At 43.4% G+C, this 16,805-nt stretch overlaps 1 protein-coding gene across 3 annotated transcripts in view; it reads left to right on the forward strand.

Annotated features, from left to right (window-relative positions):
* The window catches only part of LOC111968890 (protein NDRG3-like), a 63,352-nt gene extending 50,308 nt beyond the window's left edge, over positions 1-13,044 (forward strand). For 2 of the 3 annotated variants that reach the window (XM_023994835.2, XM_023994852.2), the window contains 13 exons: positions 2,781-2,886; positions 3,143-3,326; positions 3,436-3,496; positions 4,776-4,862; positions 4,988-5,044; positions 5,205-5,308; positions 5,433-5,498; positions 5,729-5,780; positions 5,938-5,985; positions 6,111-6,146; positions 6,254-6,305; positions 11,637-11,675; positions 12,214-13,044. In XM_023994835.2, the coding sequence (XP_023850603.1) occupies positions 2,781-2,886; positions 3,143-3,326; positions 3,436-3,496; positions 4,776-4,862; positions 4,988-5,044; positions 5,205-5,308; positions 5,433-5,498; positions 5,729-5,780; positions 5,938-5,985; positions 6,111-6,146; positions 6,254-6,305; positions 11,637-11,675; positions 12,214-12,386 (1,065 nt within the window). In that variant the 3' untranslated portion in view covers positions 12,387-13,044. The remainder of the gene's footprint in view (positions 1-2,780; positions 2,887-3,142; positions 3,327-3,435; positions 3,497-4,775; positions 4,863-4,987; positions 5,045-5,204; positions 5,309-5,432; positions 5,499-5,728; positions 5,781-5,937; positions 5,986-6,110; positions 6,147-6,253; positions 6,306-11,636; positions 11,676-12,213) is intronic. The other variant, XM_023994844.2, reaches the window with a different exon arrangement.
* The last annotated feature ends 3,761 nt before the right edge of the window (positions 13,045-16,805 follow it).

Below are 16,805 nucleotides of genomic sequence, written 5' to 3' on the forward strand. Positions count from 1 at the left end.
CCGTTCCTGTACGGCTTCCAATGCTCTACCACACACTATTCGCAACGCAGTACCCGACCCTGCCTCCATCACGCAAGCGAAGCGGCGCAGGTCTCCAATCCAGGCCACTCTGTTACTCCTCCCGTCTGGATTACCTGCGCACTCGCCTCGCTTGGCTTGGGGCTCCTGCCTGTGGAGCCAATTTAAACCCTAAACTCATCAGAACGCCGCAGCCCCGTCACCTGTGTGGTTCAACTTTCCCAAGTGCTCGCTCACGTTCACGCCCCTCCTCGCCTCTTCCACTTGGCTTTCCAGTTGGCAAGGCTCGCATCCGCTACGGAGACCATGGTGGCTTGCCTCGGAGGCTGGTGAGGAGGGGAACGGCAACCTCCGTACCTTTCAGAGCTCTGATCGGCCCCTACCACCCAAACGAAGGGGCACTGCGTTTCATCCACCTCGTGGCCTGCTCTGCCTCCCTGACCTGCTGCGGAAGTAACAGTTCGCGCCCGCTCAGGCCCAGTCAAACACTTGTTCGCTTGCTCTGGCACCCCATGTGTGGAATACAAATCCCTCCCTAGCAGACCCAGGCAGGACCGGAGTTCCAATTTACACCATTTCCGGAGACACTGAAACCCCACCTCTTATAAGGAATACCTAGATAGGATAGGATTAGGGTAATCCTTCTAACCCCCCCCCCGCTTGAAAAGAGTTAGATGCGACCATTGTAAGGGTTGGTGTCACTGGATATCATAAGGTGAAGCACAAATTTGTAAGTCGCGCGCTCTTGGATAAGATGCCGTCTGCAAATGACTTTAAATGTAATTGTAAATTGGTACTCACAAGGTCAAATGCTATTACTAGTTCGAATTAGTGTTAGGGTTTAGAATAGGTTTAGGGTTAGGATCTAGAGTGGTTCAGGGTTAGCGTTAAGGTTAGGTTTTGGGGTTAAGGTTAGGGTAAGGGTTAGTTAGGTTTAGGTTTAGGGTTAGGAGTTAGGGAAAATAGCATTTTGAATGGGACTGTGTGTGTGTGCGTGCACGTGTTGATGTTTTGTGTGTTGGTGTTGTGTGTTATTGGTGTGTGTCTGTGTTGTGTGTGCTGTGTGTGTGTGTGTGATTGGTGATGTGTGTGTATGGTGTGTGTGCTGTGTGTTGGTGTTGTGTGTGAGTTCAAATCTGCGTCTCTGGGTGTGTGTGTATTCATCCCATTTATTTAAATAATTGTTGTTTCCCCACTCATTGTGTCCTTGTTGCTATCCTCTTCTCAAACCCTTAAAACTCTCCTTCTGTAGCAACACAGAAGGGACTGTTTCAATTTTTAAAGTTTCTCTTATTTTTTATACTACGTTCATATATACAACAAGATAATAGTAAAGGCGTTAGTTAACCTGTTGCATGTGTCTTCGTGTTTCTGTTCTGCTGTTTGTGTCTCCACTCCGTGGGTGTCTGGTTTATTATTACTGCATGTACTTGTCTCTGTCATTTCATTGAAGACTTAATCTGACAATAACCTCATATTAGTGCATTTTAAAGCATAGAAAATGGCTGGTATGTCTGATTGAGATCTCAGACAGAGATACTGCTGCCTTGTCCTTGACAGGAAGGTTTAACCTTCACCATCTCCAGAGGAACTTTGATAGCCACCATTCTCATTTCTAAAATGGTGCCTGCTGCAGTATTCCCAGCCCTGATTCTGAGCAGAGGAGGCTCCTCTCTCTCTCTCTCTCTCTCTCTCTCTCTCTCTCTCTCTCTCTCTCTCTCTCTCTCTCTCTCTCTCCTCTCTCTCTCTCTCTTTCTTTATTATTTGATGACCACTGGGCCCTGAGACTAGGCCCAGCACTCCCTCATGCTGTTAAATACACACCCACACTCAGATACGCAGTCCCAAGTCATGCCGACCTTGCGCCGTGTTGTGGTGTGTGACGTCAGCAGATACTTCTGTCACGAGTCTAGAAGGTCCAGGATAGGTCTGGTAGAACGTTTGGAGGCACGCCAGGGAATGATGCGTTTATTTCTTGGTGTTTAAATCCTTCCTGTTTCAGTCATGATATCGATGAAGCTCAGTAAGATGGTCATTTATTGCTGTCTCATCTTTTTGGGCCTAATTTGCCCCACTCACCAAGACTAATTTACACTGACAACTTAATGCACAGACTTGGAATCATAATGTTATGGATGGCTGTAGTCTCTTATAAAGACATTTCCGCTCAGAGAGAGGCATAGAGAGAAATTAAGGCAGTTTCAGTGTCTGAATTTTAATAGCGGAGGGTTACTCCTCCCTGCAGTGGCAGCTTTCAGAGAAGGCGATGATTCTAGATTTTGCGCAGTCATACCTCGGGAGCAGTGCATTTTAAAATCTCCAAGGAACCAGCTGATCCTCTGCCCAGTGCTAACTCTCAGTCTCTCCTTGTCCCGTCTGAGAGGGCTCTGGAAAGGAGACAGGAAGCTCTGTAGTCTGTACACACTCAGTCATAAGTACTCACAATGATTGGATTTTCAATTTGTTTGGCATTTATTGTCTTTCACATATCTGATTAATGATGTAGTAAGCTATTATTAGAATATGATCCATAAATCTCTGTCCACATCCCACCCACTCCAGAGCCCCCAACACAGACCCAGAGGCTCTTTGTGTAGATTGAAAAAGATTGGATATGGAAAAACAATGTTTAAAATATCCTAGACCTCAAGGGCCTGTTGGGGCTGTCTGGCTACCAGGATGTCTCCCTCCCTACTTCCATACTGTTTACATCTGTCTACCAACACCCTGACCTATCTGTTCTCCTCTCTGATTGGCTGCAGGAGCATGATATCGAGACTACCCATGGCGTGCTCCATGTGACCATGAGGGGCGTTCCCAAGGGCAACCGGCCAGTCATCCTCACCTACCATGACATTGGCCTCAACCGTGAGTGTGCACGATTAAACCATATAGCATTATCTAAGACATTATCTAAGACATTATCTAAGATGCAGTGTGGTTTTAAACATGTAACATAACTTCTATGAGTAATACTTGAAGGTTTATGCCATGGTTCTGTGTTTGATGTATGATATGTACAGATTTGTGCCGTTCTTGTGTATCTTGTTTCTAGATGTATTTTATTCTTTTTCTCTTATGAATGGGTTTGCATTGCTATCTTTTTGTTCCCCTCTCTGTACAGATAAGTCATGCTTCAACACGCTGTTTAACTTTGAGGACATGCTGGAGATCACGCAGCACTTTGCTGTGGTCCATGTGGACGCCCCTGGACAGCAGGAGGCGGCACCACCCTTCCCCACAGGGTACCAGTACCCTACTATGGACGAACTGTCTGAGATGCTGCCCTCGGTTATGACTCAGCTCAAGTGAGTGACATGGACATTGACCAGTTGACTCATTAGGTGATGATGGATAGACTGGAATGCCAGTAAGTTGGTGTTGCTGATGGTGTGATCTATTTCCTGATGTCCACAGGGTGAACAGTGTGATTGGGATTGGCGTGGGAGCAGGAGCCTACATCCTATCCCGGTTTGCAGTAAGTCTACATAACACTGACAYCAGCTCTCTCATCTGTCCATTTTAATTTCTAAATCTCCTGTCTCCCAGTCTGGTCTATTACAGAGGTTGTATGTCAGTCTGTATATCAGTGCTTCACATCCAACCCATGCAGCAGCATTTCACCAGTCCTCTTGTTTATTATAAACCTTGCCATTCTGAGGGGGGCGTATCACCTTGTTGTACTCTCAATCTCTCACTGTCCCTCTCGTGTTCTTCCTCTTTCTGCACTCAATGCCTGTTTGTTTTATAGCTCTGCTGAATTCTCTCTCTACAAGAGAGCAGAAAGAGCACGTAAAGAAGGAGTAGAGAGAGAGCACTGAAAGATGGAGGAGGAGGGGGGTGTGGGGTGGAATTAGTCTGGAGGATTTAGGAATCACAGAGTTGGATGTTCCTCTGGGGGTCTGCTCTCATTCAGAATTAATGAGCAAAATTTGATTTTCAAATTCCATCAGTTGGAWTGAAATGGAAACAAGTTAGATTGGTAACAACTGTTGCTGCATTTGATTTAAAAACAGGACAAGCTTTCAGAGAAGTTGATGATTCTAGATTTTTGCGCAGTCATACCTCGGGAGCAGTGCATTTTAACATCTCCAAGGGAACCAGCTGATCCTCTGCCCGGTGCTAACTCTCAGCTCCTCCTTGTCCCGTCTGAGAGGGCTCTGGAAAGGAGACAGGAAGCTCTGTAGTCTGTACACACTCAGTCATAAGTACTCAAACATGATTGGATTTTCAATTTGTTTGGCATTTATTGTCTTTCACATATCTGATTAATGATGTAGTAAGCTATTATTAGAATATGATCCATAAATCTCTGTCCACATCCCACCCACTCCAGAGCCCCCAACACAGACCCAGAGGCTCTTTGTGTGGATTGAAAAAGATTGGATATGGAAAAACAAGATATCTTTTTTAAATGTTCTAGACCTCAAGGGCCTAGGAGTCCATTTATAAGGGTCACATAGTTGGATGTTCTTCTGGAGGTCTGCTCTCATTCTGAATTAATTAGATTTTCAAATTCCATAAACGTAGTTTCAGGTAACCAGCATCTCAGCAGCCTKTGTTGATACATCTGGCCTTTCTTGAAAATGACAAAAGCTTGTAGCATTCTGAATGCAGTTTTAATGCCAATCACTACATCTCCCTAAGATGTTCATCATCATCATTCCTTCCTTACTATACCATTTATGAAGACTGGTATGCTCCTATACTACTTCGCCTCATGTTGGGGACTGACATGTTGTTCCTCTCGCCTGCAGCTGAACAACCCTACTCTGGTAGAGGGCCTGGTTCTGATCAACGTGGATCCGTGTGCCGAGGGATGGATTGACTGGGCTGCKTCCAAGGTCAGTAGTTCTCTAACCAATCACCCATCTTTGAATGCAAAGCTATAGATCCTTGTGAACTCCCAGAAGACTGTCACTTTAGCTATGCGTTATTTATAGACCTTGTCCTGTTTTTTTCTCAACAGCTCTCTGGGTGGACCAGTAACATTGTGGACACTGTGATGGCTCATCACTTCAGCACTGTAAGTATGATGGGTTGGCATCTGCCCACCTTTGACTAGGAGTTCCATTCACCTTTGATAACCTGGTTTGAAAGTGAACATTTGTATAGTTTTAAAAGTTATATAAGACGACATCATGATACCATCCACACACATTCTGACGCCTTGTGTGTTCCTCCAGGATGAGCTGACCGACAACCAGGAGCTGGTCCAGACCTACCGCCTTCACATCGCCCAGGACATCAACCAGGACAACCTGGCCCTCTTCTGTGCCTCCTACAACGGGTACGCTGGGCAGGAGTGGAGAGGGAGCAGGGATTCACTCCTGCCCACCATAGTCGTTGGCTCTACTACTGGCTGGATGAATGTGGCTTTAACCTTGTCTTTTCTTTTCCTTTTACAATAACAGTCGTCGGGATCTGGAAATCGAGAGGCCAGTCATTGGTCTTAATGAGGACACAGTGAACACACTGACGTGAGTTTCAACTGGTTTTACTGTGTTTTCGGGCAGTATGCAGAGGCGTCATGCCGACAGGGGGCACAGGGGCGCGTGCCCCCTCAGATTTMTCCTGTTTAAAATAATGATTATAATAATACAATAAATAAATACTACTAGCCACCTAGCAGCCTCCGATGTTTGGAGTGAATGGCACTACTGGCAGTATGCATTTGTATGCTCAAGCAGAACCTCCTCTTCCCCTCCAGGTGCCCTTCTCTGTTGGTGGTTGGAGACACATCTCCTGCAGTGGAGGCAGTGGTGAGTTAGTTAGGGTGGTTGTTGTTTAGCTTGTGATTATAGATCATGCACTTCTACATGCTTGTGTATATATAGTAGGATGATGGAACTAAATGTTGAATATCAGTTCCTTTATGTAATGAATTTAGTTAATTTACTCTCTTTAAACTTGTTTCAGGTGGAGTGCAATTCCAGGTTAAATCCAATCAAGACTACACTGTTTAAGGTGAGGCGAAGCATATCCTGTGTGTGTTATGCATTTTCCTCCTGAATAATCAATATTATATGCTAAGCTATTGCATCACGTGTAGCGACTCAGAAGTTCTCTCTTTCTCCCCCTTCTCTCTGTAGATGGCTGATTGTGGAGGCTTACCTCAGGTTGTGCAGGTGAGGTTTGATGATCTGAAAGTTATTATATGCTTATATAGCTTTTTAAATCATTGTCATATAAATATATATTTTTGATAACTAACTTACTGTAATCTCCTCCACAGCCAGGGAAACTGGCAGAGGCCTTCAAGTACTTTGTTCAGGGTATGGGTTATAGTAAGTACATAACTCTCTTACTTTTCTTTGTAAATGTGTGATCTCAATAACCACTCCTTTCTAGCATACAAAAAAAAAATATATATATACTTTACTCTCTGGAACTTTACTCTTATTGATTATCCACTAACAAGCTGTTGTACGTATTTGTGGATAAGATCTGTGTTCTCTATGTATTTCCTGTTGACGTGAGAAAAATAACAACTATTGCTCAATTAAATATTGTTTTCATCACGGTTTCCCATGAGCCTTTGCCAGACCCCCTCCTGGGTTTGGAGTGCAGCCAATAGTTTCTGAAAAGACCCTCTGTTTGTCACACTGGTCACGGAGAGGAGGCCGCCCCTCACGCCTCACAGCTGCRAATTCCTCTATCATCTTTGCAGTGTTGCATAGCCTCAGTTGTCAGTAGGTGAGAAATTGTGATTGTAGCATGAATGACTAGCACCAAAGACGTGCTGAACAGCAATTGACTTCCTGTTCAATTCTGCGTGGGAGAGACTCTCTCGACTTGCCTTGTGTACTTTTCTTTTCTACCCAAACTGTTTAAGATGCATCTCCTCCTGTGACACAAAGCATAGCGCAGACTTAAACAGGCTCTATGTACTCTATAAATCTCAAATTAACTTCAAATTGACGGCACCTGAACGTGCCTTACATTCAGCGATTTCCCCTTATAGAATACRAGCACAAATTATGGTTTAGTCAGGAATAGCCATGGACCAAAAGAGAAAAGCAAACTTTTTGAAAGATGAGATCACGGCGATGGTAGAGGAGATTGAAGACAGGCAACATGTATTATTCGGTGGACTAAATAGTGGGTTGACAAACAAAGCCAAACAGGTAGCTTGGGAGTGTGTCGCCGCTGCAGTGAACGAGGTGGGGCAGCAAGACAGAACTGTGGCTGATGTAAAAAAGAAATGCTCTGACCTTAAACTGCAAGGGGGAAAAAAATAGCCATACATAACCAGCAGGAAAATCACTTAGGTCAAGTCTAGACTTTTTTATTTTTAACATTTGTATTTCACCTTTATTAAACCAGGTAGGSCAGCTGAGAACAAGTTCTCATTTACAACTGCGACCTGGCCAAGATAAAACAAAGCAGTGCGACAAAAACAACAACACAGAGTTACACGTGGAATAAACAAACGTACAGTCAACAACACAATAGAAAAAGTCTATATACAGTGTGTGCAAATGCGTGTGGAGATAAGACAATAAATAGGCCAAAATAGCGAAGTAACTACAATTTAGCAAATTAACACTGGAGTGATATATGTGCAGATGATGATGTGCAAGTAGAAATAGTGGTGTGCAAAAGAGCAAAAAAGTTAATAAAAACAATATGGGGATGAGGTAGGTAGATTGGATGGGCTATTTACAGATGGGCTGTGTACAGCTGCAGCGATTGGTACGCTGCTCAGATAGCTGATGCTTAAAGTTAGTGAGGGAGATATGTCTCCAACTTCAGCGATTTTTGCAATTCGTTCCAGTCATTGGCAGCAGAGAACTGGAAGGAAAGGATGCCAAAGTAGGTGTTGGCTTTGGGGATGACCAGTGAGATATACCTGCTGGAGCGRGTGCTACGGGTAGGTGTTGTTATGGTGACCAGTGAGCTGAGATAAGGTGAAGCTTTACCTAGCAAAGACTTATAGATGACCTGGAGCCAGTGGGTCTGGCGACGAATATGTAGCGAGGGCCAGTCGACGAGAGCATACAGGTCGCAGTGGTGGGTGGTATATGGGGCTTTGATGACAAAACTGATGGCACTGTGATAGACTGCATCCAGTTTGCTGAGTAGAGTGTTGGAGGCTATTTTGTAAATGACATCGCCGAAGTTGAGGATCAATAGGATAGTCCGTTTTACGAGGGTATGTTTGGCAGCGTGAGTGAAAGAGGCTATTTTTGCGAAATAGGAAGCCGATTCTAGATTTAATTTTGGATTGGAGATGCTTAATATGAGTCTGGAAGGAGAGTTTACAGTCTAGCCAGATTTGTAGTTGTCCACATATTCTAAGTCAGAACCGTCCAGAGTAGTGATGCTGGTCGGGCGGGCGGGTGTTGGCAACGATCGGTAGAAAAGCATGCATTTAGTTTTACTAGGGTCTAAGAGCAGTTGGAGGCCACGGAAGGAGTTGTGTATGGCATTGAAGCGTGTTTGGAGGTTTGTTAACACAGTGTCCAAAGAAGGGCCAGATGTATACAGAATGGTGTCGTCTGCGTAGTGGTGGATCAGGGAATCACCCGCAGCAAAAGCAACATCATTGATATATACAGAGAAAAGAGCCCGAGAATTGAACCCTGTGGTACTCCCATAGAGACTGCCATAGGTCCGGACAACAGGCCCTCCGATTTGACACACTAAACTTTATCTGAGAAGTAGTTGGTGAACCAGGCAAGGCAGTCATTTGAGAAACCAAGGCTGTTGASTCTGCCGATAAGAATGCGGTGATTGACAGAGTCGAAAGCCTTGGCCAGGTCGATGAAGACGGCTGCACAGTACTGTCTTTTATCGATGGCGGTTATGATATCGTTTAGTACCTTGAGCGTGGCTGAGGTGTACCTGTGACCAGTTCGGTAACCGGATTGCACAGCAGAGAAGGTACGGTTGGATTCGAAATGGTCAGTAACTTGTTTGTTAACTTGGCTTTCGAAGACTTTAGAAAGGCAGGGCAGGATGGATATAGGTCTGTAACAGTTTGGGTTTAGAGTGTCACCCCCTTTGAAGAGGGGGATGACCGCTGCAGCTTTCCAATCTTTAGGGATCTCGGACGATATGAAAAAGYGGTTGAACAGACTGGTAAAAGGGGTTGCAACAATGGCGACGGATAATTTTAGAAAGAGAGGATCCAGATTGTCTAGCCCAACTGATTTGTACGGGTCCAGGTTTTGCAGCTTTTTCAGAACATCTGCTATCTGTATTTGGGTGAAGGAGAAGCTGGGGAGGCTTGGGCAAGTAGCTGCGGGGGGTGCGGAGCTGTTGGCCTGGGTTGGGGTAGCCAGGAGYAACGCATGGCCAGCCGTAGAGAAATGCTTATTGAAATTCTCGATTATCGTGGATTTATTGGTGGTGACAGTGTTTCCGAGCCTCAGTGCAGTGGGCAGCTGGGAGGAGGTGCTCTTATTCTCCATGGACTTTACAGTGTCCCAGAACTTTTTGGAATTAGTGCTACAGGATGCAAAGCTAGCCTTAGCTTTCCTAACTGACTATGTTTATTGGTTCCTGACGTCACTGAAAAGTTGCATATCACGGGGGATATTCGATGCTAATGCAGAACGCCACATGATGTTTTTGTGCTGGTCAAGGGCAGTCAAGTCTGGGGTGAACCAAGGGCTATATCTGTTCTGAGTTCTAAATTTTTTGAATGGGCATGCTTATTTAAGATGGTGAGGAAAGCACTTTTAAAGAGCAACCAGGCATCCTCTACTGGCGGGATGAGGTCAATATCCTTCCAGGATACCTTGGCCAGGTCGATTAGAAAGGCCTGCTCACTGAAGTGTTTTAGGGAGCGTTTGACAGTGATGGGGGGTGGTTGTTTGACCGCGGACCCATAGCGGATGCAGGCAATGAGGCAGTGATCACTGAGATCCTGATTGAAAACAGCAGAGGTGTATTTGGAGGGCAAGTTGGGCAGGATAATATCTATGAGGGTGCCCATGTTTACGGATWWAGGGTTGTACCTGGTGGGTTCCTTGATAATTTGTGTGAGATTGAGGGCATCTAGTTTAGATTGTAGGACTCCCGGGGTGTTAGCATATCCCAGTTTAGGTCACCTAGCAGAARATCTCTGAAGATAGATGGGGGGCAATCAATTCACATATGGTGTCCAGGGCACGGCTGGGAGCTGAGGGCGGTCTATAACAGGCAGCAAAAGTGAGAGATTTATTTCTGGAGAGATTCATTTTTAAATTTAGGAGCTCAACTGTTTGGGCATAGACCTGGAAAGTAAGACAGAACTTTGCAAGCTATCTTTGCAGTAGATTGCAACTCCTCCCCCTTTGGCAGTTCTATCTTGATGGAAAATGTTGTAGTTGGGGATGGAAATCTCAGAATTATTGGTGGCCTTCCTAAGCCAGGATTCAGACACGGCAAGGACATCAGGGTTGACGGAGTGTGCTAAAGCAGTGAGTAAAACAAACTTAGGGAAGAGGCTTCTGATGTTAACATGCATGAAACCAAGGCTTTTACGGTTACAGAAGTCAACAAATGAGAGGGCCTGGGGACACGCAGGGCCTGGGTTAACCTCCATATCACCCGAGGAACAGAGGAGGAGTAGGATGAGGGTATGGCTAAAGGCTATCAAAACTGGTCGTCTAGTGCGTTGTGGACAGATAATAAAAGGAGCAGATTTCTGGGCGTGGTAGGATAGTTTCAGGGCATAATGTACAGACAGGGGTATGGTAGGGTGCGGGTGGAGGTAAACCTAGAAATTGAGTYACGATAAGAGAGGTTGCATCTCTGGACGCACTAGTTATACTGGGTGAGGTCACTGCATGTGTGGGAGGTGGGACAAAAGAGGTATCTGAGGCATGTTGAGTGGGACTAGTGAACTAAAACAATGATAACTATCCTAAACAACAGTATACAAGGCATATTGACAGAGAGAGACATAAAGCGAGGCATACAGCAATCACGTGTTGATTGGGAGAGCTAGCTAAGACAACAATGGGTAAGACATCAGATAGAGATAAGATCATTTCCACGTCAAAGTAAGATAAATAACTACTTATACYTGGTTTTCTGCGTAAGTCATACTTAAGATCAAAATTGATCATAAGTCTGTTTTATAAATGAGGCCCCAGCACAGTATTTCAATTGTAGTAGGCTCTTCTGTTTCCACCCCCAGCCTTCCTCAGTGGGAGCACAGAATCACTCCCTGCAGAGGAAATGTCACAGCCAGATTAGAGTTGATTAAAGCCTCTTCTCATGCAGAGAAGGGTTCCGAATAGAAATAACAATTCAGCATGACATCAAACACCTTTCTGTGGTTACAGTTTCTCACAGTCGTGTAGCACAATAGATATCAAGACGACATTTTTACATAACAGTATGAATGAGACAAGATGCCGTTTATCTTTCATCATCATCTTAGTATGAGTAATTCTGCTTTGTCCCTTTGAGCTATCTCTGTCTCTCCCCTACCTACCCCAGATAGAATCAGACCCAGGAAGAACACATCTTTTCTTTCCTTTGTCTCTGTGGTATACAGCAGTTGTCTTTCCCTTAAAAATTACTTATATTCATTACCTGCTCTTTCATGAACCTTAGTCCCTTTCAATATGTTCTCCTTTCTTCTTCTTTCAATCCTTTCCTCCCTCCATCAATGCTAACAGTTCCCTACGTTCTTCTCAGTCACCTGAGCAACGAATCAGGTACCAGGTTTTAAAGCAGTAGCAGTTGTAGACCAGTTTGCCTCGTACCAGTCTCCATTCAGCCTAACACACATTAGATGAATGTCAAGGTATGCTCAGAAAGTCATGACATATTGGTATTTTCAGTCATCTGTATTGTTCAATTAAGTGGAGAACTGTCTGCATACTTTGACATTTTGTTAGGTGGTTATGTTGCTCCTGTAAGCATCGATCTGCTTCTGACTGCCCTAAGTTTGATATGTTTTGCTTAATTTTGCCTTCATTTATATGTTTTTTCTGTGCTTTATGCTCTTATTGTATTGCCTTAATTGCATTCTTCTTGTCAGCGTCTTTGGCTTGAATACTGTATTTAAGCTTTTTCTTTATTTTATCGGTGCCTTTATTTTCTCAGATTTGTCTGCATGGTGAATATCTTCAGTATTTGTATGATTTATTAATGTAATTCCCAAACAGAGGGAACACGTCATAATGCTTCCTGCATTGCATGAAGTGCTCTACATTGTGACTGGAATGTTAACACTCCTGTGTTGTGTCGTAGTGCCCACGGCTGGAATGACTCGTCTGGCCCGATCCCGCACCACCTCCTCTACCAGCATCACCTCCATGGACAGCAGCCGCAGCCGCAACCTCAACAACCTGCTGGAGGGAGCCAACACCACCGGGGGCCTGGACAACCAGCCTGGGCCCCAGACCATGGAGGTCTCCTGCTAAACTTCCCTATCTCTTCCTCACTCCACACCGGGTAGCAGCCCTCAGTGGTGCCCCTATCCTCCTCCAGTAACTTATGTCTCCCTGTCTCTCTCTCCAACCCTGCTCCTAAGCTACTCAATGCCAGGGGGTTCTGTGATGAATTGTGTGATTAATATGAGAATATATATACAAATGCATATTAAATATTATACTGTATACACGTCAAACTTCCAGTCACAAGCGGAGGGGACAAAATAAGGAATGAGTCAGATATACATATACTGTATACTCAAAGGGTCTAGAGATGGTACGATCCCCCACCCATCATTTGATATGTGTGCATGTCTCCTTGTGCAAAGTGAATCTGGAGACTTACTCTTCCAGATTCAATTACTATATGTCCCTCCTCTTATTTTGTTTTTCCCATTATTGCCTTTCACGTATTTTATTTATTTGGTTCACCATGTGTCTGTGTGTAGAGGATTGGTTCCTGCGTCACAGGAGGGGTTGAAGAGTCCCATCTCTCACATCCACTGTAGTCCAAACACACACTCCCTCCTCAGTCCTTCTCTATTCCTCTTATCTAGAACATATTTACACTAAATACCTACATTCATTGCACATTTTTAGACCACTTTTTTAATTTATATTTTTTACGTTGTGAACTGTGAACACACGCCTCCTTTGATTGTGTGGCAAAGTGTAGATGTGTGATATACTGTACTGTACCTTGCTGCACTGCTCTGTTCTGCCAAGTCACTCCATTCACACTGTAGAATGATCACTCAAGCTGGGTACAAAACATAATACTCATGATTTTCAATACATTTCTCTGCATTGTGTTCTTTTCCCAGGTGTATGTGACAAAAAAACACATTAACAAATATATAGTGMCCCAGATGACAGAATGAATACACTGTATTTTGGTTGGACTAGGACATTATACTTGCTTTTTAGGAGGAATATGGAAAAGCATAAAGAAAGGCAATAGGAAAGAACTGTGGGCCAATATGGTTGTGTAGATTACATTTTCCTTTCATCTGTGTGTTTTAAAAATGCTTTTTCTTTGTAATTGATGTCATCTTTTTCCTTTTTCTGTTTTACACTTTTGTAGTTTTTTTAGTCTTTTGACTCATCTCTTGAGTAGACATAGACAATGAATAACAACTTCAGCCTGTTATGATGTGGAAATGTGTTCAGTCTTCACTGAGGGTCAGTGGTGCTTCCCACTGTCTGCTGATTCAACTCATTTATACTACTGTACTACTAAATAAAGCTAGAAGATGAAAAATAGTTCCTTTTCTTTGTTTATATCTTGTGTTTCCACGATAACACTCAATCTAATACTAGCAAAGGGTTAAGAAAAATGATCTGCATTTCAGATTTAAACAGGTGACATACTTTTGTTTTGTCTTGAATTAATCAAATTAACTACCATCTAACAACTCCAGGAATCGCATGCTGTCCAGGCTTTTGTACCTTCGTGCTACCCGAGACTTGATGTTATCATGAATTAAGGCAAACCGTGCCTTGTACAGTAGGTGTGCCTTACATCCTGAGTCCACCTCTCTTGTACTCTCACTTTTAATGGATGATGCGATGGAAGCTATCATATCATTCTGAATGATCCCAGAAAAGACAGTAGAAAGTTCCATATGTTCAGAAAGTAACGCATCATGACGTGCWATTACCTCTGCAAGCTCCATGTAGTTGCCCATGTTAACGTAACTTTCCCTCTCTTTGTTGTCCTCTAAAAGCTCATTCTTGCATACCCAAAAATGCAGTGGTGTCGATAAACCGCTTGAGAACATCCCTGTCTCTTCTTACTTTCTCGTTGTGTTGTGTAGTTTGAATACGCAGATCTTCGTCCATTACATGATCGATTGTCATACTCGAGTAAAAGTAAAGATACCTTAATAGAAAATGACTCAAGTAAAAGGGAAAGTCAACCAGTAAATACTACTTGAGTGAAAGTATAAAAGTATTTGGTTTTAAATATACTTAAGTATCAAAAGTAAATGCAATTGCTAAACTATACTTCAGTGTCAAAGGTAAAAGTAATAATGATTTCAAATTCCTTATATTAGGCAAACCAGACAGCACCATGTTCTTGTTTTTTAAAWTTACAGATAGTCAGGGGCAAACTCCAACACTCAGACATAATTCACAAATGAAGCATTTTTGTTTAGTGATTCCGCCAGATCAGAGGCAGTAGGGATGACCAGGGATGTTCTCTTGATAAGTGCGTGAATTGCACCATTTTCCTGTCCTGCTAAGCAGTCAAAATGTTACGAGTACTTTTGGGTGTCAGGGAAAACGTATGGAGTAAAAAGTAGATTATTTTCTTTAGAAGTGTAGTGAAGTAAAAGTAAAAGTTGTCAGAAATATAAATAGTAAAGTACAGATACCCCCAAAAAACAACTTAAGTAGTACATTAAAATATTTTTACTGAAATACTTTACACCACTGCTAACTGGACACAGAAATAAAGTTCTGAAACCAAGAAAACAATTCATAATATACCTCCCCGTCTCCTGTAATTCGATTTTTTTAAATTTGAGTTGAATAATATCCCCAAAATTCTCAACTATCACTCTTTACTCTCTTCTTCTTCTTTGGTATAATGGCGTTTGCGACACTCTTCTCTCTCTTTTTTTTTTTTTTTTTTTTTTATCCCCTTTTCTCCCCAATTTTCGTGGTATCCAATCGCTAGTAATTACTATCTTGTCTCGCTACAACTCCCGTACGGGCTCGGGAGAGACGAAGGTCGAAAGCCACGCGTCCTCCGAAGCACAACCCAACCAAGCCGCACTGCTTCTTAACACAGCGCGCCTCCAGCACCAATGTGTTGGAGGAAACACCGTGCACCTGACCTGGCCCCCTTGGCTAGCGCGCACTGCGCCCGGCCCGCCACAGGAGTCGCTGGAGRGCGATGAGACAAGGATATCCCTACCGGCCAAACCCTCCCTAACCCGGACGACGCTAGCCCAATTGTGCYTCGCCCCACGGACCTCCCGGTCGCGGCCGGCTGCGACAGAGCCTGGGCGCGAACCCAGAGACTCTGGTGGCGCAGCTAGCACTGCGATGCAGTGCCCTAGACCACTGCGCCACCCGGGAGGCCCCCGACACTCTTCTCTCTCAATCTCTATTCAACAATGCCACCAAGCCTCTCAACACATAGAACCCCCATAATGCTCTGTGGCACAACCCCAATACAACACACTAGGTTAATTCTCTGATCCTAATCCTATGATTGGATGGACAATATGTCAGTTCATACTGAAAAAACTTTGATTGGTTGGAGGACGTCCTCCAGAAGTGGTCATAATTACCATGTATGTCTATGGAAGGGGGTGAGGCCTATGAGTTTCCTAGGTTTTGTATTGAAGTCAATGTAGCCAGAGGAGAACGGAAGCGAGCTGTCCTCCAGCTACACCATGGTGCTACCCCAGACAGTGCTGTTGAAGTTACTGTAGACCTTTATTGCAAAACAGMGTGTTTTAATTAATTATTTGGTGACATTAATATATTTAGTATAGTTTAATGTTTCACTATTTAAATTTTTATGAAATTTCACTGAGGAGGATGGTCTTCCCCTTCCTCTTCTGAGGAGCCTCACTGCACCATTAACAATAACCGGGGAGGTTTGTATGTCTTGGGGGTATGATCTTTGACCCTCCGTAACTTTCTCACTCATCATTATTCACGATTCATTCAGGATTATCCATAATCATGGTAGCATCCCCATTAATGTAGAAGTGTTCAGAAACATATTATATTCTTATTTACAATAAAGTGACTCCCAAATGACACAACGCATTATTTACTACTCATTTCAATTGGGCACAAAATAATCTGAAACACAACCAAAATAAACTGCAAATGCATCCAACAAGTTTGTAGAATCACACACTTGATGTAGTCATTCCGTGCTAGCAACACTGGGATCAAATACTACACTTTTGACTAATTGACTTTTTAGGAATCTTTAGGGGTGCCAATCATTATTAAATCAATATGACTTGTTAAACAAAATCTCTTTCTCTGAGCAATTGCATTAGATTAAAAMAATATAATTTCCGAAAAAATGTTGAGCATACGATACAGCTCAGTATTAGAATTATATATTTTATATAGTAATTATTGCTAATCTTTATCAAGGGTGTCACTAATTTCGGGCCCCACTGTACATATCCTACTCATTACAGTATAGAATAATAATATATTTACAGTGCTGTGGAAAAAACACTGATCAAATGCATCATAACATTACAGGATGTAACATTCCTCTACTTCATTTGAATCTGCAACTTGTTTTCAGAGAAGCGTATACATATTACTGTAAATCTGACACAGTCCTCCCAGCTGGTGATGGTATTTTCGGTAGGCGTATACGTTCTAGTGGTGTATTCATGACTCAAAGCTCTGATGCTGATTGCT

The sequence above is a fragment of the Salvelinus sp. IW2-2015 genome, linkage group LG1 (genome assembly GCF_002910315.2).
Source record: "Salvelinus sp. IW2-2015 linkage group LG1, ASM291031v2, whole genome shotgun sequence".
Classification (NCBI taxonomy): Eukaryota; Metazoa; Chordata; class Actinopteri; order Salmoniformes; family Salmonidae; genus Salvelinus; species Salvelinus sp. IW2-2015.